The 27,778-nt window shown below is 37.5% G+C and overlaps 1 protein-coding gene across 4 annotated transcripts in view; it reads right to left on the minus strand.

Annotated features, from left to right (window-relative positions):
* Positions 1-27,778, minus strand: part of LOC150091364 (ralBP1-associated Eps domain-containing protein 2-like) — a 303,767-nt gene that overhangs the window by 115,131 nt on the left and 160,858 nt on the right. For all 4 annotated transcript variants that reach the window (XM_090383441.1, XM_090383448.1, XM_090383421.1 and 1 more), the window contains exon 9: positions 24,174-24,249. In XM_090383441.1, the coding sequence (XP_090239567.1) occupies positions 24,174-24,249 (76 nt within the window). The remainder of the gene's footprint in view (positions 1-24,173; positions 24,250-27,778) is intronic.

Raw genomic sequence — 27,778 nt, forward strand, 5'->3', positions numbered from 1 at the left:
TAGATTAATTAATGATTCATCTCTAACAGAGTCTCTCCACTCGCTGTCTCATAGACGTACTGTTTCTGCTGCATGCCTCTTCTACAGATACTTCCATGGGCACTGTTCTTCTGAATTGGCTTCTATAATTCCCACTCTCTCTTTCAAAACAGTCCAAACACGTGCCGCCACCAGTCAACATCCATTTACTGTCCAACTTCAAACCCACAGAACCAACTTTTCATCTTCCTCATTTATTCATTCAACTGCCGTTTTCTGGAACAAACTTCCTTCATACGTATTTCCTGAAAATTACAGTCTACAGAAGTTCAAGTCGAATGTCACCAAATAACTTCTTTCATCTTCTCAACTTCCAACCCAAGCACGGTACTATGTACTATAGGTTCTAATACCTCTCGTGTTTGGGGTTTACATAAAAAAAAAAAAAAAAAATATATATATATATAATAGACAACCAATATAAGAATACCCTTTACCAATACCCTTTTATAAGAAAAACATTATCATAATGTAATACTAATGTTATTAACACCTCTCTTGCACAGGTAATATCTCTCAAAAAAAATAAGCAAGTTGTTAACTTTTTTGTTCCTTTGCACACTCAAAACTCCACTATATTTATGAAGCACAGTACACTTAATTGGAAAGTTTACACATCTTGACACTTAATTTCTGTCTTTAGGGAAGGTACAGCAATAACAATAGCCTCCAATAACAGCAACAGGCTTTCAACAACCAAGTCTTGGGGTTATAATCCCATTATGGATAAGACAATTATCCATTAGTTGAATGTTTTCTGCTCCTCCTCTCATAAACCTTGCTCCATCTACGTGGTTTTTCCTAGTCCTATCTCTTTATTCATTCGTGTTTTTGGTACAAATCTTCACCCACTCTGCATTCTTCCAATTCATTCTTTCACAGATCAACCAATCTATTTAATTCTTACTATTGTATAAAACATTTAACTGTGCAGCAAACAAATTTTATTTGCCAAACATGAAAGAGCAGTGGTGGTTGTGATGGCTTAACAGCACAAGAGCTGCTGAAATCAAATTGTGTCTAGTGATTTCATATAAAATACATGGGCAGCATGGACTATAAAGTTATATTAGAAATGAACCATAACTGAATTAAATACAGATAAGTAAAAAAAATTCTATCAAATTTATTTTATTCTCAATGAGGTGATGAATTATCAAAGGTTCCTATAGGTCTGTGAGATAACTAAAAATTTCTGATCTGATTTTTATAATGAATACAATCTATACATTCAATTCATGTATCAAGGAGGGCCATTCCCTGTGATAAGATTAAAGATATGCCAGATGGATACGCCCAATGTGTACTCTAGCAAAAATAACTTATGTCTATTTGATCAGAAGTTTGATTTCCATAACGGCCATCCATGTATTATTTGTAAACTTATTTGAGCTTGTCAGATCTGTGTCTGCTGATCATTACAAATTCTGCATGAGTTTGTAATGATCAGCATAAACAGATCTGGCAAGCTCAAGCTTGTAATTATTTGCATAGTGCATTGCATTTTGAATTTGCATTTCTCACTTCCTATACTATTTAGAAGTACAACTAGACCTTGTGTTTATTGTATATGTTCTTAATATACAAGTGTGACTATTAAATTAAGATTTAGAAGTTTACATCTATCAAAGTGTTATTATGCCACACGATTTTTCTATATTCTTAAAAAAAAAAAAAAAAATACAAATACTTACCAGGTTTTGTTAGACATGTTTTTATAATGACTTATCCACTGAGAACCAAAAGGAGTTTCAATCAAATAAAGAAGTGTTGAATCAGTCTGGGACAATAAAGCTACACTGCATTATGTTTTCTGTCTTTACTGCCTGGGGACTATACTGCCCATCCCATGATAGAGCTTAGGTCTTTAGAAATGACCGTTATTATCTATCCCTGATCTAACCTACAGTAACTACTATAATTTTTTTTAGTAGTTTTCAAATAGCATCACCCATCAGTTATATAAATCGTTTGTTATTTGGTTTTTAGGAGCATTAGCAACTAAGGCCATATTGCTCCGGTGATATGCAGTGGTCATTCCCTGACCTTTCTGCATCCTACATATTTGGTGGTCATGGGCTCGAACCCTGGTCCAATCAAGAAGCGTCTGCTACGCACTGCTGCTCCTGCCCATGGAGGCGACAGTATATGAATCTGTTACTCATTAAAAACTCAAAGGCACTGTTGTGATCAGACAACAGGTAGCCTCAATTAGGTGATGTTGTCCAATTAACTTTAACAACAACATCCATAGATAAAATGTTATTTCTAAAAAACCTAAGCCCAGCTCTGTCATAGAAGGGACAATATGGTTCCCAAGCACTAAAGACAGAAAAAATGTAATGCACTGTAGCATTATTTTTTCAAACTGTTTCAATTCCTGTTTTGAAATACCCTGCTTCTTTACTTGATTTCTGCATTTAGCCAATGCAATCTACCAAATAGGGGCTTATTATATACATAATGAAAGTTGTTTTCAATTGCAAGTTTTTCTTCCAAACAATGCTTGCCTGCTTTTTTAGATTAAATACATTTACTCATTAATCAACACAAAGGTGACTAAATGAAGCTACGGTTGTCTGATGAGTGACATAAATAGGTACAAAACTGGTCACAATAGTTTTCAATGAATAATGGCTTCACCTACTGGGTGATGTCATCCAATTGAAAATGAAATCAGTTACTTTACGTCAATCCATGGACAAACATAGCTTTTCTGAAGAGCATCTGCCGCTGTCACAGGAGAGAGAATTTCCAAATTTCTATCTTTACATGACTGATTCTTAGGCAGTAAAGACAGAAAGTAAAGGCAGACTAAGTAAAGTAAAAGCAGAAAGTACATCATCTAAATATCTTACATAATAAACCATTTTAGGAATGAAAGAGTAAATAAATTCCTTCAATTTTAGAAGGATACAATTCTGCCAAAAGACCACTAATGCAGAGACCCTAAGGTAATCTTTATACTTCTTTATAAACCTGATTCTGAGAGGGCATGTAATTTACATTAATTAATAGGCTCACTTTCAATTCCAATAAACATCTATTGGGAAGTTTAGTTCCAGAACTGAGTGTATGGTCATTACTGTGTAGAGACCTGAAGACACTGAGAAAAAAAGATACGTGGGTATTACACGTATACACAAGGTGCTTAATGAAAATAACCTCTCATATTTAGTTCTATGCGAAGCTTCCAAATTAGCTATAACATGCTCAAAACAAATCCCAGAGCTTCAGAATTAGCATACCATGTCCTTACTTTGAATCCTGAATTTATTTTAACAATAGTGGTATAATGGACATACAGCATAATTACACTAAATTACCAATCCGGAGACCTTAGAAATGAGACCACATTGCAATTAAGTAAATGTAAATGGCCATACTTAATTTTTGATTATTGGACATTTGAGCATATGTGCAAGGATATTCCCCCTCGCCTATATAAACCATTTAAAACTTGTTGCATTATGTTAGCCAGTCCATGAAATCAATTTCAATTAAAAAGCATGTCAGTTCTTCAGACTAGGCATGGTTTTTTTTTTTTTTTTTATTATGTTAGGCTAGTTTATTGCTGGCTCAATAAAAAACAAGTTAAAAGGGTTCCTGACTGCTTTTTTTTTTTAGCGAAAAAAGGAGGCATGTCTCATAACATTTGATTGCGAGAGTTCCAAAATTCATGCCATAAGTGGCATGACTTTTTTTTTTTACAGCTGAGGAACATAGAAGTTTTTTCTGTTTTATTAACTTAAATTGGCTTGAATTGGCATATTAACTTATTTTATAGAGTAGCTCTATATTCCTAGGAGGAGTTATTAAGGTTTAAAATGTAGCATCAAATTGTAGCAGGGTGTGTTTAATGATTTTGTAATAACTAAGAGCAAAGTGGAGGAGAAATTGTTGAAGTTAAACATAATAAAGGCACCTGGGGTGGATGGGATCTATACAGTTATATTAAAGGAGGCAGCAAAGCAACTAAGCAAACCCTTAGCCATAATTATGAGAGCTTGGACTCAGGGGAAGTCCCCACGGACTGGAGATGAGCAAATGTATCCCCAATTCACAAAGGGGGATCGAAGGGTGACACGAGTAATTACATACCAGTTAGTTTAACTTCTGTTACAGGTAAAATAATGGAGTCACTGGTTAAAGATGCATTGCAGGATCATCTAGGCAAGGTTGTTAATGGCAGTGTGCTACTGCAACAGGATCTAGAAAATTTGAGCAGATGGGCTAAGAAGTGGCAACTGAACTTTAACCTTGACAAATGCAAAGTACTACAGAAATGTACCAACTGTGTGGAACTACACTTAAGGTGGTAGAAAATGAAAAAAACCTGGGAGTAATTGTGCAGTCAGATATAAGTTTTCAGAGCAATGCAGACAGGCTGCCAGGACAGGTCATGGGGTTTTGTCATTGATATATAGGAATTTTGCTAGCAAGGAAAGGAGGTGATTGTCCCTCTGTATAAGGCAATGGTTAGTCCATGCCTTGAGTACTGCGTACAGTTCTGGAGGCCTCATTTTAGGAAGGATGTAGATTTGCTTGAGTGTGTACAGAGAAGGGCAACAAGATTGGTGAGGGGAATGAAGAGATCCTCTTACCAAGAGAAGCTTAAGTTCTGCATATTGCAGTGGCTGGAGACTAGGCACCTGCACGGTGATCTGATTGAGGTGTATAAGGCCTTAAATGGGTTGAGCACGCTGAATTCTGATGGGATTCTTCCACTTGTTCAGATTATGAACCTAAGGGGGCATAAATTCAAATTAAGAAAAGATAGATGTAGAATAGGTGTGCGGAAATTTGTCTTTAGCCAGCAGGTCATTAATTGCTGGAACAAACTTCCATCTGTCGTTGTGGAATTTGATAGATTAAATAAATTTAAGGAGGGACACGACAGGCATTTGGAGGGAATGGTATGATTTTTTATTTTTTTTGGCTGATGCTGCATAAGCTCATACACTTGCTTTCTTGCATCACATGCCACTACTAGTTATGATACTTAGTTTAAATTTTAACGTAGATAAAATAGATAGAGATTTTGTAGGTTATTACTTAGTATCGGTAAGCGTATCCTATCTGCGTGTTTTACAAATTTTGCAGAGCTGGCGAATCGGAAGTTTTTTAGCTATTGTTAGCCGCTTTATTGACCAATTGTTGTATTAAATTATTTTCTGTAAGTAGCTTATAGACCTAAGCCCTGTTTTAATAAATCAAGATCCTTGATTTATTCTGAATTGAGACCGCGGGATTTTGGAAGTTAATTAATATTTAAGTGTCCGTAGATTTATCATTCGTAACTTCTGCCATTGTTATATGATACATTATATCCCGAACTAGATAGCGTTAGCTTAGTATAGTATAGTATATAATATTATCAATTAATCAGTAAATTTATTAATCTTGTTGAACTTCATTGTCAATTAAATTGTACTTTTAATTAAATAATATAACAACTTAGATTTTACGAATGTAACATAATTAATTAATACATAACTTGATACGGAACTTATATAAAGAACTCGAAGATAATACTTGACACTTAAAAAATATATATAGATATATAGTGTTACAACTGCGTTGGCATACAAGTTTAGGGTTATAATTTTGTACTGATATTGAAATTTTATTGAAATTGAATTGAAATCATGACTCATACCAGAGCAGCAAAGCAAAAGGCTCAAGCTAAATGGAGTGCTGTGGCTCAGGGGAGAACTGAGGGGGGCAGTTGCCCTCTGAATCACAGCCTTTTAAAATGTGGAGCAATCAGGTATGGGACATGATATTGTCAAGGGGGATGTCTTTATGTGCGTGCGATGTAAGGAGTGTGAGGAAATGAGGCGACAACTCAGCGTTGTCATGGGCCTATATGAGAGCTTGAAGGACAAGGTGGATGGTCTCGAAGGATCGAAATTGAGGGGGCCCATCAAGCTCTCAGCTGCCCACATCAATGGCACAGCTTGCACTTGATCATCATGCAACACAGCGGCAACCCCCCAAGGCAGAATGCACTGGTCCCACAAGAACTAGCAGTTGTTGGTGACTCTATTGTCAGGGAAACGGGACACATGCTATGTAAAAAGGATAGGTGGAACATGACCAGGGTATGTCTGCCAGGGGCAAAGGTTGATGATGTTGTAGAGCAGATATAATCTTTTAAGGGCAAAAAGGGTGATATTGTTGTACACGGAGGCAATAATGATATTAAGAGTAGGAGACCGGTAGAATTACTTAACAAGTACAGGTCACTGTTGAAAAAAAGCCGTGAATTAGGGTTGAATTTGAAAGTGTCTGCAATTCTGTCCAGACACAATAGGAGGGAGTATATGATGAGAGCCTTGTCGATCAATTTGGCTCTGGAAAGATTGTGCAAGGATCCAAGGGGTAGAATTTTTTTCAGCCTGGTCAGTACTTGTTAATAGGAGAGACTGCTTCTACAGGGATGGGATACACTTAAATAGAAAGGGTACAAGAATGTTTGCTGATGCTATTGAGGCAGTGTTAGGTGGGTCGGAAAACTGCTAGCTAACAAGTACTAATAGATTAACAGTAGCCACTGGCAGAGGTGATTTTTGCACTGCTTCTAATGGAATGAGCAGCAGCCTGGAAAACAAGATGCAGGATATTTCAGAGACAGCTGGGACTCATTGCGGTACACATGGGTTGTGTTAGGGTAGCTAAGAATAGGAACAGGTGCATGTATACTTGCGTGTACACCAATGCTAGGAGTTTGGTAAATAAATTTGATGAATTTGAGGTATTGCTCAGAACACCAAAGGCAGATATTGTTGAGATATCAGAGATGTGGTGTCACACAGATATAAGGAATGCTGAACTGGAATTTGGGGAGTACAATGTGTACAGGAAGGATAGACAAGATAAGAAGGGAGGAGGGGTTATACTATTAGTAAAGAAACACAAAATTCAAGGAAGTGAAGCCAGTTGTCATCACTGGACAGTGCAGTGTTGAGTCAGTTTGGTGTGACATAAGCATTGGGAGATCAAAATTGAGAGTAGGAGTGTGCTATAGGCCTAATGACTCTGATGAGTATAATAAGAAACTGTACAGGAAAATAGAGTGGACCAGTAAATCAGAGTCTTATAATGGGGGATTTTAATTGTCCAGATATTGACTGGAATTTGTGGGTTGGTCACTCACACACTAGCAAGGCTTTTGTGGATTTATTGGATGATTGTTTTCTACATCAGCATGTTAGGGAGGCAAATAGAGAGAGTAATACCCTTGATCTGATTATCAGTAGTGATTCTTCATGCATTAAGAATCCGCAGATAAAGGAACCACTAGGTGGCAGTGATCACAGTGTGCTGAAGTGGAATTTACTCAAAGAGGTAACTACCATCAGGGGTAAAGGGAAGGGTTTTTGTTTTCGTAAAGGTGACTACGATGGCCTGAGACAGTATTTAAATTCTATACAGTGGGACCAACTGATGATGTTATCAACAGCAAATTCAAAATGGGAAGCATTCAAAGAACTTATCTTGGAAGCTACTAGGCTTTACATACCAACTAAGAAATATTTTTCAAGGTTTAGGCCTAAATGGATGTCAGATGAACTAATGAGACATGTGGCAGAGAAGAAAAATGAATGGGATACATATAAATTAATGGGTGACATGGAAGCCTATGATAGATACAAGCTTGTCTGTAACCAAGTCACAAAGGAGGTTAGGCAAGCAAAGGCAAATTATGAGAAATCTGCAAAGGATTCAAAGAAAAACAGCAAAGAGTTCTTTACCTATGTAAACTCTAGAAAGAAAGGTATGAATCAGATTAGTCCACTGGATATTGATGGTTCAACTGTTGATGATCCTGCTCAGGTGGCTAACAAACTAAATGAGTATTTTGCATCTACATTCACAAATGAGGAGTTATGCGGGGGGGGGGGGGGATGCCAGAGGTGAATTAAACTCTGGCAATGAGCTAGATGATTTTGTAATTATTAAGAGGAAAGTGGAGGAGAAATTGTTGAAGATAAACATAAAAAAGCCACCTGGGGTGGATGGGATCTATCCAGTTATATTAAAGGAGGCAGCAAAGGAAGTAAGCAAACCCTTAGCCATAATTATGAGAGCTTCTTTGGACTCAGAGGAGGTACCTGGAGATGTGCAAATGTGACCCAATTCACAAAGGAGGATCAAAGGGCAACACAAGTAATTATAGACCTGTTGGTTTAACTTCTGTTCCAGGAAAATTAATGGAGGCACTGGTTACAGAAGCACTGCAGGAAAGTGGAGGACACAGTATGGTTTTGTTAAGGGAAAGTCTTGCCTGACCAATTTGATTGGATACTATGATGTGGTCACAAAGGAACTGGATGCAGGGAATAACTTTGATATCATATATTTGGATCTTAGAAAAGCTTTTGATACTGTTGCATATGGAAGACTGCTTAACAAATTGGAGCAGTGTGGCATTGGAAGCAAATTGCTTCTATGGATAAAGGGATGGTTGAGTGGGAGAAGACAGAGAGTGGTAATCAATGGACACTGCTCATCGTGGACTAATGTTATTGGTGGAGTCCCTCGGGGTTCAGTATTGGGTCCATTGTTGTTTTCTGTATTTATAAATGATACTGATGATGGTATATCAAGCTTAATGTCCAAGTTTGCAGATGATACGAAGGTTGCAGGGTTGTTAAGGATACTAATGACAGTACACTGCTGCAACAGGATCTAGAAAAGTTGAGCAGATGGGCTGAGAGGTGGCAAATGAAGTTTAACCTTGACAAATGTAAAGTACTACATATGAGAAGCAGCAACCCCAGAGTGACGTATCAACTCTGTGGTACTACACCGACAGTGGTAGAGAACAAAAAGGACCTGGGGGTAATTGTGCAGGCAGATATGAAGTTTTCTGAGCAATGCAGATGGTCTGCAAGAGTAGCTCATGGTGTCTTGTCAATGATATACAGGAATTTTACTAGCAGGGATAAGGAGGTGATTATCCCCTTATATAAGGCAATGGTCAGGCCACACCTCGAGTACTGTATACGGGTCTGGAGGTCTCATTTTAAGAAGGATGTAGAGCTGTTGGAATGAGTACAGAGAAGGGCAACAAGATTAGTGAATGGAACAAAGGATTGCTCTTACGAAGAAAGGTTTAAATTTTACAAATTACAGTGTCTGGAGACTAGGCACCTGCGAGGTGATCTGATTGAAGTGTATAAAGCCTTGAATGGTTTGAGCATGCTGAATGCTGGTGGAAAATTGAGGAAAGACAGATGTAGAATAGATGTATGGAATTTTCCTTTAGCCAGTGGGTGGTTGGTTGGTGGAACAGACTTCCATCCTTTGTTGTGGAAGTTAATAGCCTAAATAAATTTAAGGTTGAGCTGGACAGGTACTTGGAACGAACGGAGGGGTGAAATGGAAGTGTGGTTTTTTTTGTTTTTTTATTGGCTGATGCTGCATAAGCTTGCTTTCTTGCATCATATGCCTCTACTAATGCTAAAAAAAAAAAAAAAAAAAAAAAAAAAAAAGTGTTTTAAATTAGGCATTTAGTTTTTTTTAAGTATGTGCAGTTCAAATAGTACTTTGATAAAAAAACAAAGGCAAGAATTTTTTTTAGATACTTAATATGAAGATGATGAATAATTGTTCGTAAAAAAACCTGTGAACTTTGTGTTGCCTGCTCATACAAATATTTCCTGCAGAAACAAAGATTACTGTGCCAACCTGTAATCTACTGTCTGATTAAAAAAATACATTAAAGTTTTACATCACCATTACTGTAAAAACAAATACAATGCATGTGAAATTTGATGCTGTCTCACACAAACACATTCACACATAGAACTGAAGTAAAAAAAAAATTTGAAATAGAAACAAAAAAAGTTTAATGTTGTAAAAACATTTTTTAACTGAGTTTTGAAAATACTGACAGAACTTTTAAAACTTGGTCACAATGTAAACTTTAAGGCAAGGAATTAGTAAGAAACTTGCTTTAAACATACTAATCAGGTTAGCGTTAATACATTAACAAATTAACACAAGATTAAAAAAAAAAGAGAAATGTTAAACTGATTAGTGGCTAAAATATAAGTTTAAAATAGAAAGAATGAAGCCTTGATTAAGTTAAAGATAATATGTGAATCATTAACTTAATCAAGAAATTAAAAAATATCACCGAGTCTTTCCTCAACGATATTTCTATATCATTGAGGAAAGTGCACACATGCAGGATGTTTTTGAAAGTTCTCATAAAACTCGGGGAGCATGTTCTGAACATAGGAATGAAAAAGTCCATGTGGACATAGATCAAAAAATGTTTCCCTTCCAAGTTACAATCTCCCTCCCCCACCACAGTAGAGTGAAGTTAAGGATGCCTTACTAGTTATTTATTTATTTTTTTTTAAATTAAACTACTAATGCATGCTGTAAGTGATAAGAACTTTCCTTTAAACCTACATCAGAGTAAAACAAATTGTTTAAATGGATTCCATGAGCAGCAGCACATTCTTCAGAGTATATTTTCAAATATTGCAGAACACAAAATTCCTGTAGTTTTCCAAATTGTTTGTGCATTACAAATGAGGATAGCATAAACAAGGTACTTCAGGTGTCTTCCATAAGAAGAAATTCAATTTTATCACAATTGAAACAGGACAGCATGCAGGCTATGTAGATGGTCTGCATCTAGCAACCTAACAGCCAGGATACTTATCAAGAAATTTTCAAGCAATTAGGGTAAAATGTGTGGAGGAGTCCCATAACGCATGAAACACATCTCAAGGCATATTTACAATAGAACTTTCCATAAATGCAGGTAGTTCCTCTCCTCTCTTCCTCCAAGATGCCTGTAATTTGGACAGTGTGCATAGATGGTAGAAAAAAAAAAAAAAAAAAAAAAAAAAAAAATGGACCAATCAGATAGTCACCAATGATACCAACCAAAATGTTCCAATGAAACTGCTGCTGATGCCACAACTGGGTTGTAACATGAGCATTTCCTGTAGCCACAGGTGACTGTTGCGAATCACAACTAATCTTGTAAATTGTGATCCATACATGAAAACTAGACAATGGAGAAGAGGTTTGATTGTTTGTTTGTTTTGATTTTATTGGCTCATTAGCTACTAAGGCTATAATGCGCCAAGAAGAAGAAGAGGTTTGATACAATGCTACATAAGCCCTTAACAAAACACAGCTTACGGATGAAAATCACCTTGTAAGAGGATCTGCACTTGCTGCATATAATATGGGCAGGGTTACTCCTCACGAAGAATTTTTCGTACAGTTAAATGTGCAATAACTAATACTCTTGCTACATTTTTCATTCTAGTTCTAGAACTGTCCTTCACTGTGTCCACGACCTGTTCCTCTAAAGCAAGTGTTCAGATAGTTCCAATTTTTTCCCCAATCAACAGTGGCAAAGATGCTAATGGTTATGGATATTATCAGCATCTTTTCCACTGCTGATTGGGGAAAAGATGCTGATGGACATCAGCTAAAGTATCTTTGGTTGGCCATCGTCAATGTAGAAACCTTTCCTGGTAGAGACACTGAGTTCGCTGTTATTCCCATTTGTATGTCCATAAATGAAATGAACATCTGTCATTTCAGCATTAGAGATTGATTCATGGAAAATGTAAAAAATAACACATGAATTGAAAATTCATGTGTTATGACTCAGACCAGAGCAGCAAAGCAAAAGGCTCAAGCTAATGGAAGTGCTGTGGCTCAGAGCAGAACTGAGGGGGGCAGTTGTCCTCTGACTCACAGCCTTATAAAATGCACTGTTTGCTTGATGTTTGCAGAGCAATCGGGTACGGGACATGATACTGCCAAGGGGGATGTCTTTGTGTGTGCGCGATGCAAGCAGTGTATCGATATCAGGCAACAACTCGGCGTTCTTGTGGGCCTGTATGAGAGCTTGAAGGACAGGGTGGATGCCCTCGAAGAAACTAAATTGAGGGGCCCATCAAGCTCTCAGCTGCCCACATCAACGCCAGAGCTTGCACTTGGGCATTGCGTGACACAGAGACAACCCCTAAGGCAGAATGCGCTGGTCCCGAAGGAACTAGTAGTTGTTGGTGACTCTATCGTCAGGGAAACGGGGAACATGCTTTGTAAAAAAGATAAGTGGAACAGGACCAGGGTATGTCTGCCAAGGGCAAAGGTTGATGACGTTGTAGAGCGAATATCATCTTTTAAGGGCACAAAAGGTGATATAGTTGTACACGTTGGCACTAATAATATTAAGAGTAGGAGACCGGCAGAATTACTTAAGAAGTACAGGTCACTGTTGAACAAAAGCCGAGAATTAGGGTTGAATTTGAAAGTGTCTGCAATTCTGCCCAGACACGATAGGAGGGAGTATATGATGAGAGCCTTGTCGATCAATTCGGCCCTGGAAAGATTGTGCAAGGCTCAAGGGGTAGAATTTTTTTCAGCCTGGACTGTACTTGTTAACAGGAGAGATTGCTTCTACAGGGATGGGATACACTTAAATAGAAAGGGTGCAAGAATATTTACTGATGCAATCGAGGCAGTGTTAGGTGTGTCAGAAAACTGCTAGCTTGGGGGGAGACAAAGACCAATAGATTGACAGTAGCCACTGGCAGAGGTGAAAGAGATTCTTGCACTGCTTCTATTAGAATGAGCAGAAGCCTGAAAAACAAGATGCATGGTATTTCAGAGACTGCTGGGAGCCATTGCGGTACAAGTAAACACATGGGTTGTGTTAGGGTAGCTAAGAATAGAAACAGGTGCAGGTATACTTGCGTGTACACCAATGCTAGGAGTTTAGTAAATAAATTTGATGAATTTGAGGTATTGCTCAAAACATCGAAGGCAGATATTGTTGGGATATCAGAAACGTGGTGTCACATAGATATAAGGGATGCAGAACTGCAATTTGGGGAGTACAACGTCTACAGAAAGGATAGACAGGATAGGAAGGGGGGAGGGGTTATGCTATTAGTTAAGAAACACATAAAAACCAAGGAAGTGAAGCCAGTCGACATCGCTGGACAGTGCAGTGTGGAGTCAGTTTGGTGTGACATAAACATTGGGAGATCAAAATTGAGAGTAGGAGTGTGCTATAGGCCTAATGACTCTGATGAGTATAATAAGGAACTGTACAGGGAAATAGAGTGGGCCAGTAAATCAGAGTGTCTTATAATGGGAGATTTTAATTTCCCAGATATTGACTGGAATTTGGGGGCTGGTTATTCACACACTAGCAGGGCTTTTGTGGATTTATTGGATGATTGTTTTCTACATCAGCATGTTCGGGAGGCAACTAGAGGGAGTAATACTCTTGATTTGATTATCAGCAGTGATTCTTCATGCATTAAGAATCTGCAGATAAATGAACCACTAGGTGGCAGTGATCACAGTGGGCTGAAGTGGGATTTACTCAAAGAGGTAACTACCATTAGGGGTAAAGGGAAGGGTTATTGCTTCCGTAAAGGCGACTACGATGGACTGAGACAGTATTTAAATTCTATACAGTGGGACCAACTGATGATGTTACCAACAGCAAATTCAAAATGGGAAGCATTCAAAGAACTTATCTTGGAAGCTACTAGGCTTTACATACCAACTAAGAAATATTGTTCAAGGTTTAGGCCAAAATGGATGTCAGATGAACTAATGAGGCATATGGCAGAGAAGAAAAATGCATGGGATACATACAAATTAACACATGACACAGAAGCCTATGATAGATACAAGTTGATATGCAACCAAGTTACAAAGGAGGTTAGGCAGGCGAAAGCAGATTACGAGAAATCCTTGGCAAGGGATGCAAAGAAAAACAGCAAAGAGTTCTTTACTTATGTAAACTCTAGAAGGAAGGGGATGAATCAGACTGGTCCACTTGATATTGATGGGTCAAGTGTTGATGATCCTGCTCAGGTAGCCAACAAACTAAATGAATATTTTGCATCGACATTCACACATGAGGAGTTATTCAGCGAGGGGAATGCCAGAGGTGTATTCAACTCTAGCAGTAAGCTACAGAATCTTGAAATAACTGGGAGTAAAGTGGAGGAGAAACTGTTGAAGATAAACACAAGAAAGGCACCCGGGGTGGATGGGATCTATCCAGTTATATTAAAGGAGGCAGCAAAGGAAGTAAGCAAACCCTTAGCCATAATTATGAGAGATTCCTTGGACTCAGTTGAGGTACCCATAGACTGGAAATGTGCAAATGTGACCCCAATTCACAAAGGAGGATCAAAGGCTGACACAAGTAATTATAGACCTGTGAGCTTAACTTCTGTTCCAGGAAAATTAATGGAGGCACTGTTTAAAGAAGCACTGCAGGATCATTTAGACAAGACTTCAGTTATAGCTCAGACACAGCATGGTTTTGTTACGGGGAAGTCTTGCCTGACCAACTTGATTGGATACTATGATGCAGTCACAAAAGAACTGGATGCAGGGAATAACTTTGATATTATATACTTGGATCTTAGAAAGGCTTTTGATACTGTTGCACATGGAAGACTGCTACACAAATTGGAGCAGTGTGACATTGGAGGCAAATTGCTGCTATGGATAAAGGGGTGGTTGAGGGGGAGAAGACAGAGAGTGGTAATCAATGGACACTGCTCATCGTGGACTGATGTTATTAGTGGAGTCCCTCAGGGCTCAGTGTTGGGTCCATTATTGTTTTCTGTATTTATAAATGATATTGATGATGGTATATCCGGCTTAATGTCCAAGTTTGCAGACGATAAAAAGGTTGGCAGGGTTGTCAAGGACACTACGGACACTATGCTGCTGCAACAGGATCTGGAAAGGTTGAGCAGATGGGCTGAGAGGTGGCAAATGAAGTTTAACATTGACAAATGTAAAGTACTACACATGGGAAACAGCAACCCCAGAGCAACGTATCAACTCTGTGGTACTACACTGACAGTGGTAGAGAATGAAAGGGACTTAGGGGTGGTTGTGCAGGCAGATATGAAGTTCTCTGAGCAGTGCAGACGGGCTGCAAGAGTAGCTCATGGAGTATTGTCAATGATATACAGGAATTTTTCCAGCAGGGATAAGGAGGTGATTATTCCATTGTAAAAGGCGATGGTCAGGCCACACCTAGAGTACTGTATACAGGTCTGGAGGCCTCATTTCAAGAAGGATGTAGAGCTGCTGGAACGAGTACAGAGAAGGGCAACAAGATTAGTGAATGGAACAAAGGGGTGCTCTTACGAAGAAAGGCTTAAGTTTTGCAAATTACAGTGTCTGGAGACTAGGCACCAGCGAGGTGATCTGATAGAGGTGTATAAAGCCTTGAATGGTTTAAGCATGCTCAATGCTGATGGGATTCTTCCTCTAGCTCAGAAAAATCACCTGAGAGGGCATAAATTCAAATTGAGGAAAGACAGATGTAGGATAGACGTGCGGAAATTTGCCTTTAGCCAGCGGGTGGTTGGTTGGTGGAACAGACTCCCATCCCTTGTGGTGGAGGTTGATAGCCTAAATAAGTTTAAGGCTCAGCTGGACAGGTATTTTGAACGAACAGAGGGGTGAAGGGGAAGTGGGGTTTTTTTTTTTTTTTTTTTGGCTGATGCTGCATAAGCTTGCTTTCTTGCATCAAATGCCTCTACTAATGCTAATGCTAAAATAACAACAGGATTGACAACAATATTGATTCACTTAGGGTAATCCAAACTTAGGAAAACTGATAAATGACAACTAACAACTCATTTTAAGATCATATGCTTCACCTGGAAGGAATAGATTAATTCAAACAAAAATCTGCAGTCATGTACAGCAATATGAGATAAGCAAATTATTAAAATTTATCTATCATCTTATTTATTAACAGATGTATATACTTCAAGAAAGTAAGAGGCCTCTATGCAGTTGGGGGGGACCACAGACTATAAATTTTTTGTCACTATATTAAGCAGAAAATATAACCAAAATCTGACAGAACCTTTTAAAAACACTATAAAACCCCAGGGACTCACATCTGGTGAGTATGGGCTTGGCACACTGTGTCCTGAGCTGGATATCACCAACCATTCTTCTATTTCTTGGTGATTTCCTTCTACTTTTGACTCTCTCTCTCTCTCTCTCTCTCTCTCTCTCTCTCTCTCTCTCTCTCTCTCTCTCTCTCTCTCTCTCTCAGGGTAACTCGGGAATTTTTTGTTTTTTGGCTGGTGCAGCATAAGCTTCAGGCTTCCTTGCACCATGCAGCTAATAATAATAATATATATGCGTGCATGTGTGTGTGTGTGTGTGTTTGTGCGCGTGCACGCACGTGCAGAGCAAGGAATTTTGGCATGTGCGTGCACACACACAAAACCCCCATGTCATTATGAAGGGTCAACCACTGAAGTTGTGAGAAAAGATGGCAAATGTAGGCCTCTGTTTCTGAGTAAACATTATGCAAGTAAATAGTAATTAGAGTATGAATTTAGAAAACAAGAAAGGCTAAGGCCTTTCTTGAAAGAAAATACTATTGATAAAAAGCATGTGGTTTGTACCTAATATGATCTCAACAGATCAAATAAGAGAAAAATTAGGCAGAAGGGCTGAGAAGCAGCAATTCCAGTTTAACATTGAAAAATGCAAGCTACTGCATATGAGGCAGTAATCCCAGATTAACATACAAAAGTGTGTGGTTCCACACTGAGGGTAGTGGAGAATGAAATAGACCTGGGGATAATTGTGCAGTCAGATATAAAGTTCTCTGAGCAATGCAGATGGGCTGCCAGGGCAGCTCTCATGGGGTTATCAATGGTGTACAGTAATTTTGCCAGCAGGGATAAGAAGGTGGAAGTGGTTATCCTGTTGCATGATTGATTGTTGTTATTTGGAGCATTAGCAACTAAGGCCATATTGCTCGGTGCGGTGGTCATTACCTGACCTTTCCGCATGCTCCGTATTTGGTGGTGACGGGCTCGAACCCCGGTCTAATCAAGAAGCGTGTGCTACGCACTGCTGCTCTTTCCCACCTGGCTACGGATGCGCAGACCCTGTTGCATATGGCAATAGTTAGGTCACATCTTGAGAACTGCAAACAGGTCTGGAAGCCTCATTTTAGGAAGGATGTGGATTTATTGGAATGATTGAAGAGAAGAATAAAGAGGTGCTCTTACCAGGAAAGGCATCAGTTCTGTAAACTGCAGCACATGAAGGCTAGGCACCTGCAAGGAGATTTGATTGAGGTGTTTAAGGCTTTAAATGATTGAGTAAGCACAATGCCAAATGGAAACCTTTCTCTTGCTCAGACTACTCATGAGTGTATGTGTGTGTGTGTGCACATGCTATGGGTTGCACATAAGCTGCAGAGTATCTATTCATGGAAATGCTAGAAAATAACTAAGAAAAGCAACCACTTCATTTTCATTTCAAAAACCCATTCAGAGTTCATGATATACTCCAGTTTGTTTCAGAAAACAGAATTAATGTTTGCCTCATCACCACTAAGCTGCAGTGTCATTGTTTCTCAGAGAGTGGCCGGCCAGAGAACAAAGGACTGAAGTTCTGTCCTGTTGATATCCCAGCAGTAAATCAGAATTGTCTGATTGTTAGATGTGCTGAAAAGTGTGAATACTGAGGACCACCACCTGTGAGACAAAGGTGAGTCGGATTAGTATGTCCTATTCTTGCCACTTGCAAGTACCACTTCTCATTGCACTATCTGAATGCCAGAGTAGCGAAGTTTTGGGTCCTGTTTCAAGTGATAAAATTTATTAGTTTGATTGTGCATAGTTTTTCCACTGTGCAAGATACAGTGGTAAAACTATGCACAATCAAACTGAGATTATAGTCAGAGGAGATTATATAGCAAAATTCTACCCCTTGAACCTTGCACAATCTTTCCAGGGCCGAATTGATCGATAAGGCTCTCATCATATACTCTCTCCTATCGTGTCTGGACAGAATTGCAGACACTTTAAAATTCAACCCTAATTCACAGCTTTTTTTTCAACAGTGACCTGTACTTGTTAAGTAATTCTGCCGGTCTCCTACTCTTAATATCATTAGTGCCAGAGTCCTTTATGGAGCTGAGGCCTAGACACTGACACAGAAGACTCAAGAGTAAGTTAAATGCTTTTGAGATGCAGTGTTATAGGCAGATATTAAGTGTGTCATGGACTGATAAGATAAAGAATGACGAGATCATGAGATGGACAAAGAAAAAGACAGAAATAACTAACACTGTTAAGGAGAGGAAACTAAAATATTTAGGTCATGTGATGAGGAATGACAAATATAACATGTTGCAAATGATAATCCAGAGCAAGGTAAATGGAAAAAAGAAGTCAAGGGAAAAGAACGAAATTTTGGTTGGCAAACCTCAGAGAGTGGTATGATCGGAGTAAAGAGGGTTTATGTTTAGGGCTTCTACCTCACGTCCATCCATTGCGAAGCTGACAACGAACCTCTGCAAAGAGAGCATCATTTGAAGAAGAAGCAGACAGAAACCAACTGGAGAGCAGTGATTAATTAAGTCTTAAATATTGTCGATGTTGCCACAAAAGCATCTAATTTTAGTAGAACAAGTTGTATCTGATGGCTTTTTTTTTTTTTAAATGGCTGGCTTATAGCATTCAGACTTTGTTTTGTCTTTTCTGGGAAGAAAGGCTGACTGGTGTCCATATCTTCTCGCACATATATATTTCTAGAATCGAATCTTCCTGTTTGGATGAGTCATCTGTATCCATAGATGTGTCTTGAATATTCTTTGATGAAATCAAACTTGAACTATGTAATGTAATAGCAATCAGTGGAGGAGGACAGCTTGAGTGATCAGTGGTTGATGTTTTTGTACAATATTGGAATAGATACATTTCAGCAGACTGGGTATACAGTTACTTTTCTTACTTCTTGATAACTTACTTTGTTTTCAACCTTATATTTTACAATTTTTTTTCTCAGTTTTCCATCTGTCACATGTCTCAGAGTACAAAGGTAGGTTGCCTTACAGTTCAGGAAGATAATTTCTGTCACCAAACAATCATTTTCAGTGTGATCGGCAGATCCACATTTGGGACACACCGGGTTTCCTATAGATGTTATTTGAGAGTGGCCATACTTTTGGCATTTATTAGTATCTCAAGGGATTGGGAATATGAGGAACATTTATTATAATATTTTTAATCATAGTTCACAAAATTATATTTTGTTCCTGAAGTCTGTGATGTTATTAGTGGAGTCCCCCAGGGTTCGGTGTTGGGCCCATTGTTGTTTTCTATATTTATCAACAATATCAATGAAGGTATATCAGGCTTAATGCCCAAGTTTACAGATGATACAAAGGCTCGCATGGTTGTTAATGACAATATGCTACTGCAACAGGTAGTAAAGTTGGGCAGATGGGCTGAGACGTGGCAACTAACGTTTAACATTAACAAATGCAAAGTACTGCATATGGATAACAGTAACCTCAGAGAAACATACCAACTGTGTGGTACTACACTCAGGGTGGTAGAGAATGAAAGAAACTGGAAGAGTTGTGCAGTCAGATATGACGTTTCCTGAGCAGTGCAGACACCCTGTCATAGCAGGTCATGGGGTCTTGTCAATGATATATAGAGGAATTTTTCCTAGTAGGGATAAGGAGGTGATTATCCCTTTGTATACAGCAATGGTCAAGCAATGTATTGAGTACTGCGTACAGAGATGGGCAACAAGATTGGTGAGGGGAACAGAGGGATGCTCTTTCCAAGAAAGGCTTAAGTTCTACAAATTGCAGTGTCTGGAGACTAGGCACCTGTGAGGTGATCTGATTGAGTTGTATAATGCCTTGAATGTGTTGAGCAGGCTCAATGCTGATGGGATTCTTCCTCTTGCTCAGATTACAAACTGAAGTAGGGTATAATTCAAATTGAGGAAAGACAGTTCTAAATAGATGTGTGGAAATTTGGCTTTGGCCAGCAGGTAGTTGATTGCTGGAACAAACTTCCATCTGGAGTTGTGGAAGTTGATAGCTTAAATAGTTTGTCCAATTCAAAGAAGAATTGGACAAACTGTTAGAGAAAATGGATGTGTGAAATGGGATTTTTTTTTTTTTTTTTTTGGCTGATGCCATATAAGCTTGCTTTCTTGCATCGTATGCCCATACTAATGCTAATAATAATAAAAAGACAAAATCTAAGGTTTGTATTTGTGAAATACTGTATGTTCAAAATGGGATAATATCCACAACAGGTCTAAGCAACTGCTCTAATGTTTTAACGATATCTGGGCATAATTATTCCTGCAAGAGGTTATAAATTTGAAACTTAATGGTGCTTATGAAATTCTGGAATTAAACATAACTAAATTGCAATTATGTATATTAAATTTTAATTTCTTAATTTACTACCACAGTACACCTGTTGAAGCTGATAAGCTTCAACAGGTGTACTTGTGTTTAAAAGGTCAAAGTACACAATATTTTTATAGGTTCTGATAGTTGTTTTTTTTTAAAGGAGATGAAATTAACTTTTGAACTCAACCTAAACATATATCCAAATGAAAGGATTTCTTTAAGTTCCGAGTGTAACACAATTCATAAATCTCCAGAAATAATATGACCATAGCTGGAATCAATGTAAGAATTTAAATTTTGTTGTCTGCAAATACAATTATCCATGTCTAAGGTATCAACACTACTAATGTTAGTGACTAATTTTATAGTTGCACACAATTAAGCCAAAAGGCTTAGAATACTACCTAACTTTAATATGAATATTTTGACTTCTAATGGGCAGTAAATCACTATGTGAATTGATACATTTATTAATATTCATGTAGACATTAATTTATTTCAAATTTTCAGAACCATAACAGAATGTTCCAATTGAAGATATTTATGTTAAATTTGTAAATATCATTTATAAGATGAAAAAAGGTATCTGGACTTGAAGTCCAAGTATAAATGATCCTATGTAAGGCTTTAACACTGAATAATAAGTTATGCACAATTGTACATTATTATCCCATATCTTTAAGTACATGAATAAAATTACCTGCATTATTTCTCATCATATAAGATGCACTTTTTCCCCTGAAATCTATCTCAAAAAAAAAAAAAAAAAAAAATCACCCTGTGTCTTATAAGGTAACATTGTGGTCATAGCTATCATAAACAAGCAGGCTGCTATGCCTTGTTTTGCCAATGATTTTACAGTTTTTACCAATATACTTACAATTTCATGAAACTCTTGCTAAAAAAACATCCAAATAAATTATCAGAAAATTTTAGCTCTGGGGAAAAAAAACCTTGCTGGATCTGTTAAGATAGCATAATAAATATTTTTATGGTGTAGCTGTAATGAATATTAGTTACAGCCATTGCACATGCACACATACACTTATTCACCTTTAACTGTAAATATCAGATTATCAGTACCTTATTACAATGGAATCAGCAAAGAAAAGGCTTGCTTACACAATTGGCTACAAATTACAAGTCATCAGTTAAGCAAAGGAACATGGAAAAAGAGCTGCAGAGAGACATTTAGGGCCACCACCAACAGAGAAGACGATGTGGGAGTGGTGGAAACAAGATGATAAACTCAGTATGGCAATATACTGAGTTTATCTTCATAAACAGCATAACTTTTTCCAACCAACAAAAAGGGCAAGACTTGAGAAAGAACTGAATAGCTGGGTTTCTGAGGCAAAAGCTAGGGCGGCAGCAGCAGCAAAGAGACTTGATTTTGGTGGCACAACAAAGTTGGTGTTATAGATTTATGAAGCGAAATGGCTTAGCTATGAAGACAGACATAAACAAGGACAGCCCAGAAAATGCCAGAACAATACAAACACCAAATTCTAGAATTTCACAGATTTATAAATAATGCTAGGAAGCACAGAATATGAGCATGGCTAAACTGATAATATGGATGAAATCCCTTCAACAATTGATGTACCCTCAAATAGAATAGTCAGTGTTAAAGGTACAAAATCAGTAACCACAAAGACATGTTTAAGGTACAAAATCAGTAACCGTGAAGAGTAACCACCTCCAACTCAGGGAGGTGGAGAATGAAAAAGATCTGGGGGTAATTGGGCAGTCAGATATGAAGTTCTCTGAGCAGTGCAGATGGGCTGTCAAGACCAGGTCATGGAGTTTTATCAATAATATATAGGAATTTGCTAGCAGAAACAAGGTGCTTATCCCTTTGTATAAGGCAATGGTCAGGCCACACCATGAGTACTGCGTACAGGCCTGGAGGCCTCATTTTAGGAAGGATGTAGAGTTGCTAGAATGAGTACAGAGAAAGGCAACAAGATTAGTGAGAGGAACAAAGGAGTGCTCTTTACCAAGAGAGGCTTACAATCTGCAAGTTGCAGCATCTGGAGACTAGGCACCTGCGAGGTGATCTGACTGAGGTGTATAAGGTCTTGAATGGTTTGCGCAGGCTCAATGCTGATGGGATACTTCCGCCTGCTCTGATTAAGAACCTGAGGGGCATAGATTTAAATTGAGGAAAGACAGTTGTAGAATATATGTGTGGAAGTTTGCCTTTAGCCAGCGAGTAGTTGATAGCTTAAATAAATTTAAGGCAGAACTAGACAAACATTTGGAGAACCAGATGGGTGAAATGGGAAGGGTTTTTTTTTTTTTATATATATAAGCTTTCTTTCTTGCATCATATCCCTCAACTAATGCTAATGCTACATCAAGCCATGAAAACAAACACTATAACACTGGGGAAAAATTCCACCAGGTATTTCTGTTCACACTCATCCTAATATGGGTGGATGGATGAAGATGGATTCAAACTATGGCTGGAAAAAGTGTGGTCATAGCAAGCATCCTGGTGGCCTTCTCAAGAAACTAGCTTTACTGGTATGGGACTAATTTCATGCACATAAAACAGAAGCTATAAAGAGGAGGGTGGGAAAGTTAAAACCACAACTTTTTGTAATTCCAAATGGACTTACTGGCCAACTACAACCATTAGATGTTTCGATTAACAAGCCTTTTAAAGCTTTAGTGAATGAAGAATGGACTAAACAGATGAAGGCACCACAACACCCACTGGTCATATAAAGAGATCAAAAACCTCTCAAGTCTGCTAATGGCTATAAAATTCTTGGGATGCAGTAAAGACTGAGACAGTTATAAAGTCATTGAAGAAGTGTGGTATCAGCAATTCCTTGGATGACACAGAAGATTCTGTTTGATGAAAATAACAGTTTACTATCAGACATCAGTGACCATGAGGATAAGAAATGTGATGATTATCTTGCTGAGACTGTCAGCAGTGATAGTTTTTGTGAGGTCTGAAGATGAATTAGAATAATATTTTGTTTTATTTTATTTCAAAATATTAAAATAAAATAAAATTAGTATGTATGGTATTATAAAAACAGTCATGTGTAATAGTGTTTTTGTTTTAAAAGCATTAGACTAAAAATAAATCAGTTCCTCAAAAAAAATAAATTTTCCCCCTAAATAATCTTTTCTAAACTATAAGTACATCTTATGTGGTAGGAAATACAGTAATCTAAATTTTCTTGTGTTTTTATTTTTATCCTTGGATTTTTTTTACAAGATCTACTAATTTTAGGTTAGATTACTTGCAATTTTTTTTTTTTTTTTTTTTTTTGCTGCAGCAATTTTTGGTAAATTTGGCTTTGGTCAGACTAATGAGTTCTAAATAGGTGAAACTTAAAAAATGAATGATGGCTGTCTTGTTTCAAAATGGTGAATAAAAATTAACCTTCCCATCAGGCTATTCAAATACCCCATTAGGGAAGGGGATTATATTCATGGTGCATCTGGTTTCAATCAAACTGTAAACAAACTGTAAACATTATCACAGTGGGAGACACATACAGTCAGACAGCCTCACAACCTTTTGGAAAGAAGACTGGGAGGAGAAAAAAAAGAAAAAAAAAAAAAGAAACCAGTAGTCTTGAAACATCTGTTGGGATAGTGTGTTGGATTTTAGACAAATAGGAGAATAGTTTTTTGATGAGAACAGCCATTTGTTTAAAAGATATTAGCAGCAGAGATCAACTCATTAATAATGGTATTTGTTTTTAGTAAAAGCATAAACCAAAGCCTTGATAGTGGGCTTTTATCCACCATCATTAGAGGGACCAAAGCATCCTCAAATATGAACAATTTTCAAATTATTTCAATGTCCATGTTGATAATATAACCCACACATTTATAATTTTGGTTTACTTCTTAAACCAAAACTTACCTTTATAGATATGTTGTTTTTCAACTTCACTATCAGAAACCATTCTTGCAGCTACAGGGTGTAATGATCTTGGATCCTAAAGAGAAAGAAAAAGCATCTATATATTCACTGTTATGTATACGTAGAAAAATTCTTCTAGGTAAATTTGAAGATGCATCAATATTTCAAAATAATTATTTATATTAGTCTTAAAAATATTACATTCAGATTAATATGGTTATTATTTTGGGATTGTTTTTGCATCAGTTATTTTGGTCATATGATGTGGTAGTTAAATGGACTGTTGTGTGTTAAAACACACAATTGTCTGTTCACAGACTGATTTATGTGTTGTGAATTTTACATCACCAAGAATTTAGAAAAGATTATTTAGGGGGAAATAATACTGAAGTTGAAAGGATCGTGTCTGTCAATTTAGATCCAGGTGAAACAGTCCAAAGATTTACAGCTGAAAATTTAAAGCCCAAAAAGTTAATTTTTGAAGCAGAAAATTTAATGAATGTGTAATAATTAATTCAACTTGTATAATTTATATTTTCATTTTAATAATACAAACTGAATGAAATAAACAATAAAATTATTAAAAAAATTTATATTTTACTTTTGAACTGAAAAACCTTTTTCAGCTTATAAAGGGGATGGAAACATGGGTGCCAAACCAGAGTTGGCTCAAGGCATCACAACCCTTTGAGCTGCATCTGTGTTTTACTGGATCAAGTTCATCAATTTTGTTGATCTCTGAAGAGGTCACTTAACCAATCTTAGGTTGAATGGTTTCATTAGAGATCTAGTCCTCTTCAAAGATAAAGGCCAACTTCTCACCTCAAGACTAAAGCAGAAACACTTCGTTAAGAAGAATGTCAAAGGGTCTCACTATTGAAAAGAAAACAAGTTTTGGCAACATTCTTTACAGTAAATAGTTTACAGTCTATCCTGCTACTACAATGTTATCAATTAGTGAATTTTAGTGAATTGTAACAAGTACACATTACATCTGAACATTGCCTCTTCATTGGTTTCTCAGCAAAGTTCAAAAGCTGTCTCTTGCATAACAAGAACTTAAAGATATCAATCCCCATTCTGTTCATATAAAGTAGTGGTTCCCAAAGTGAGAGAACCCCCCCCCCCAGAGACATGCTAAGAGACAATGGGATGTCATGGGATGCAGTGGAGAAGGAAAGCCTCTATGAACACAATGATTGCTTATTTAGAATTGACCAGGCTAGAGCCTAGATTGAAGCACTTTCCTTGCTTCATATTTAAAGTTTTACTGCTTTCAAAACTTTTCCTTTGGTCATTTGTATTTACAATGCAAAGTCCTTGTTGCATTTCCAACTTCACATTTAGTGAAACGTGGTTTTAGTGTGGTCATCCAACTTCTCTCCAAGCAAAGAAATAGACTTCAGATTATTGAATGTGATGATTTAAGACTCCTACTAAGTGACTTAAAACCAAATATTGAAAAACTGGTATCACTTTATCAAGCCCATCCATCACATTAAGAATTTCCCTGAGCAGCGAAGTAGTTACTAAATATATCTCAGTCTCTTGCTAAATGACTATCAGACTTTAAAAAGCTGGTATCACTGGATCAAGTTCATCAGTTGTGATGAATTAATTAAAATAAAAAGTTTCAATTCAATTTTGAAATGTGCAATTAACTGTTACTGTTTTGAATTTTATTGTGTTATTATCTTCCTTATTGGATCATGCAAACTGCTAGTTTAGTCACCATCAAATAACTGAAATATAGCTCTTTACAAACTTTGCTGGGTGTTTTTTTGTAGCAAAAGTGACAAGACTTTTGATAGAAACAAAACTTTTTATACATTAAAAATTCATATAGAAAATGCAATCAAAATATCTACTAATAAACAGCCTAATAAATAAATAGCAGCTGTAGGCAGAGGTGTAAGCAATTTTTGCATTGCTTCTATTGGGATATGCACCTTTGTGATCTATGACAGGTAAAAAGCAAGGTGTCAGAGATTAAAAGAGTTGCTGGGCTTCCCAGAAAATTTTGGAGAAGTGCCGGTGAAACTTGGAGGTCCTCAATAGAACAAGCAAATACATAGGCTGTATCAGGGTTAATAGGAGTAAAAACAAATGCATGGATACTTACTTGCATGTACACTATGCTATGGGTTTGGTAAACAAATTTTATGAACCTTAAAATACTGGTTAAATCTCTAATTTCAATTACATAAGTTAAATGTAGACAATATGAGGATATGATATTGGAGACATGGTTCCAATCAAGCAAAGGGGATGCATAAACTAAATTTGAGGAATACAATATGTATAAAATGGACAGTCACATGCACTTCTATGCAGTCTCCAGGCACCCCCTCCCCCAAATGTCATCTATACTCGGCAAAAGCCAATGCTGGCCATGTTGGAGTGTAGGTTTATGTGTGGTGGAGCGTTATAGGTTGACGACTGGTGACTTTACACCCATGGGATGGCAAACACTCAGTTAGCTGCCTCTTGCCTCTCATCCTTTGCCATGAGGGAGGGGGCATGCCAAGTTCTGCAATCAAGGCATCTTGCTGGGCTTCCCAGAGAATTTTGGAGAGGCCCAGGTGAAACAATGAAATGAGCAGGGAGAAAAGCAGAAAAAGTATGGGTACAGGGTGGGGAAAGAGGATGGAAGAATGAGGTGTCCCCTTGGAAGTTGAAAGATATTAGATTACAAACAGACAGACACGATGGGGGGGACAATTTTTCGCTTGGTTAAGACACACACAGAAGCTCAGGTGCACCCAATCAACAGAGGTGGCCCACACAATGCTGAGCTGAGTCAGTCTGGAGTGATATAAGAATTAAGAAAACAAAAATGAGGGTAGGAGCATTTTATAGATTTAATGTCTGTGATGAGTATAACAGACAACTATACAAAGAGTGGGACAGTAAATAATGTCCCATAATTGGGGGGGGGGGGGGGGTAACTTTCCAAATGTTGCCTGGAACTTGTGGATTGGTCACTCACACAACAGCAATGCTCTTAATCTGATTATAAGCAGAGACTCTTGGTGCATCACAAATAAGCAGATAAGAAACCACTAGAAGGCAGGATCAGTGTATTCATGTGGGATTTATATAAAGATGTAACTATGGGCAAAGAGAAAGAACTGGTTTTTGCTTTATTAAAGGTGACTAATATGCAGACTAATAGATCATTGCCTGTTATTAATGGACCCAGCGTTGTTTTCATTATTTATTAAAGAAAGCATATCAGGCTTAATGCCTAAATTTGCAGATGACACAATGAGTTTTTTAAATTACTTAGTAGGGCCAACTGATATTATCAACAGCAAAATTCTAAATGGGAAGCACACAGAGAAGTAATTAGAAGCTACTAGGCTTTTTATACCAATTAAGAGATGCCATTCAAGATTTATACATAAATGGATGTCAGATGAATTAACGAGAAGTGGTAGAGAATAAAAATGTATGGATGCTCATAAATTACAAGGAGGTATAGAAACATGCAGTAGGAATAAACTAGTCTGCAGTCAAGTCTTAAAGTAGGTTAGGCAAGCTAAGACAGATTATGCGATGTCTTCAGAAAGTAATACAAAGAAAAACAGCAACAATTTTACTTA

This window comes from Mastigoproctus giganteus, chromosome 1 (genome assembly GCF_048544385.1).
Source record: "Mastigoproctus giganteus isolate SK-2022 chromosome 1, ASM4854438v1, whole genome shotgun sequence".
In the NCBI taxonomy this organism is placed as follows: Eukaryota; Metazoa; Arthropoda; class Arachnida; order Uropygi; family Thelyphonidae; genus Mastigoproctus; species Mastigoproctus giganteus.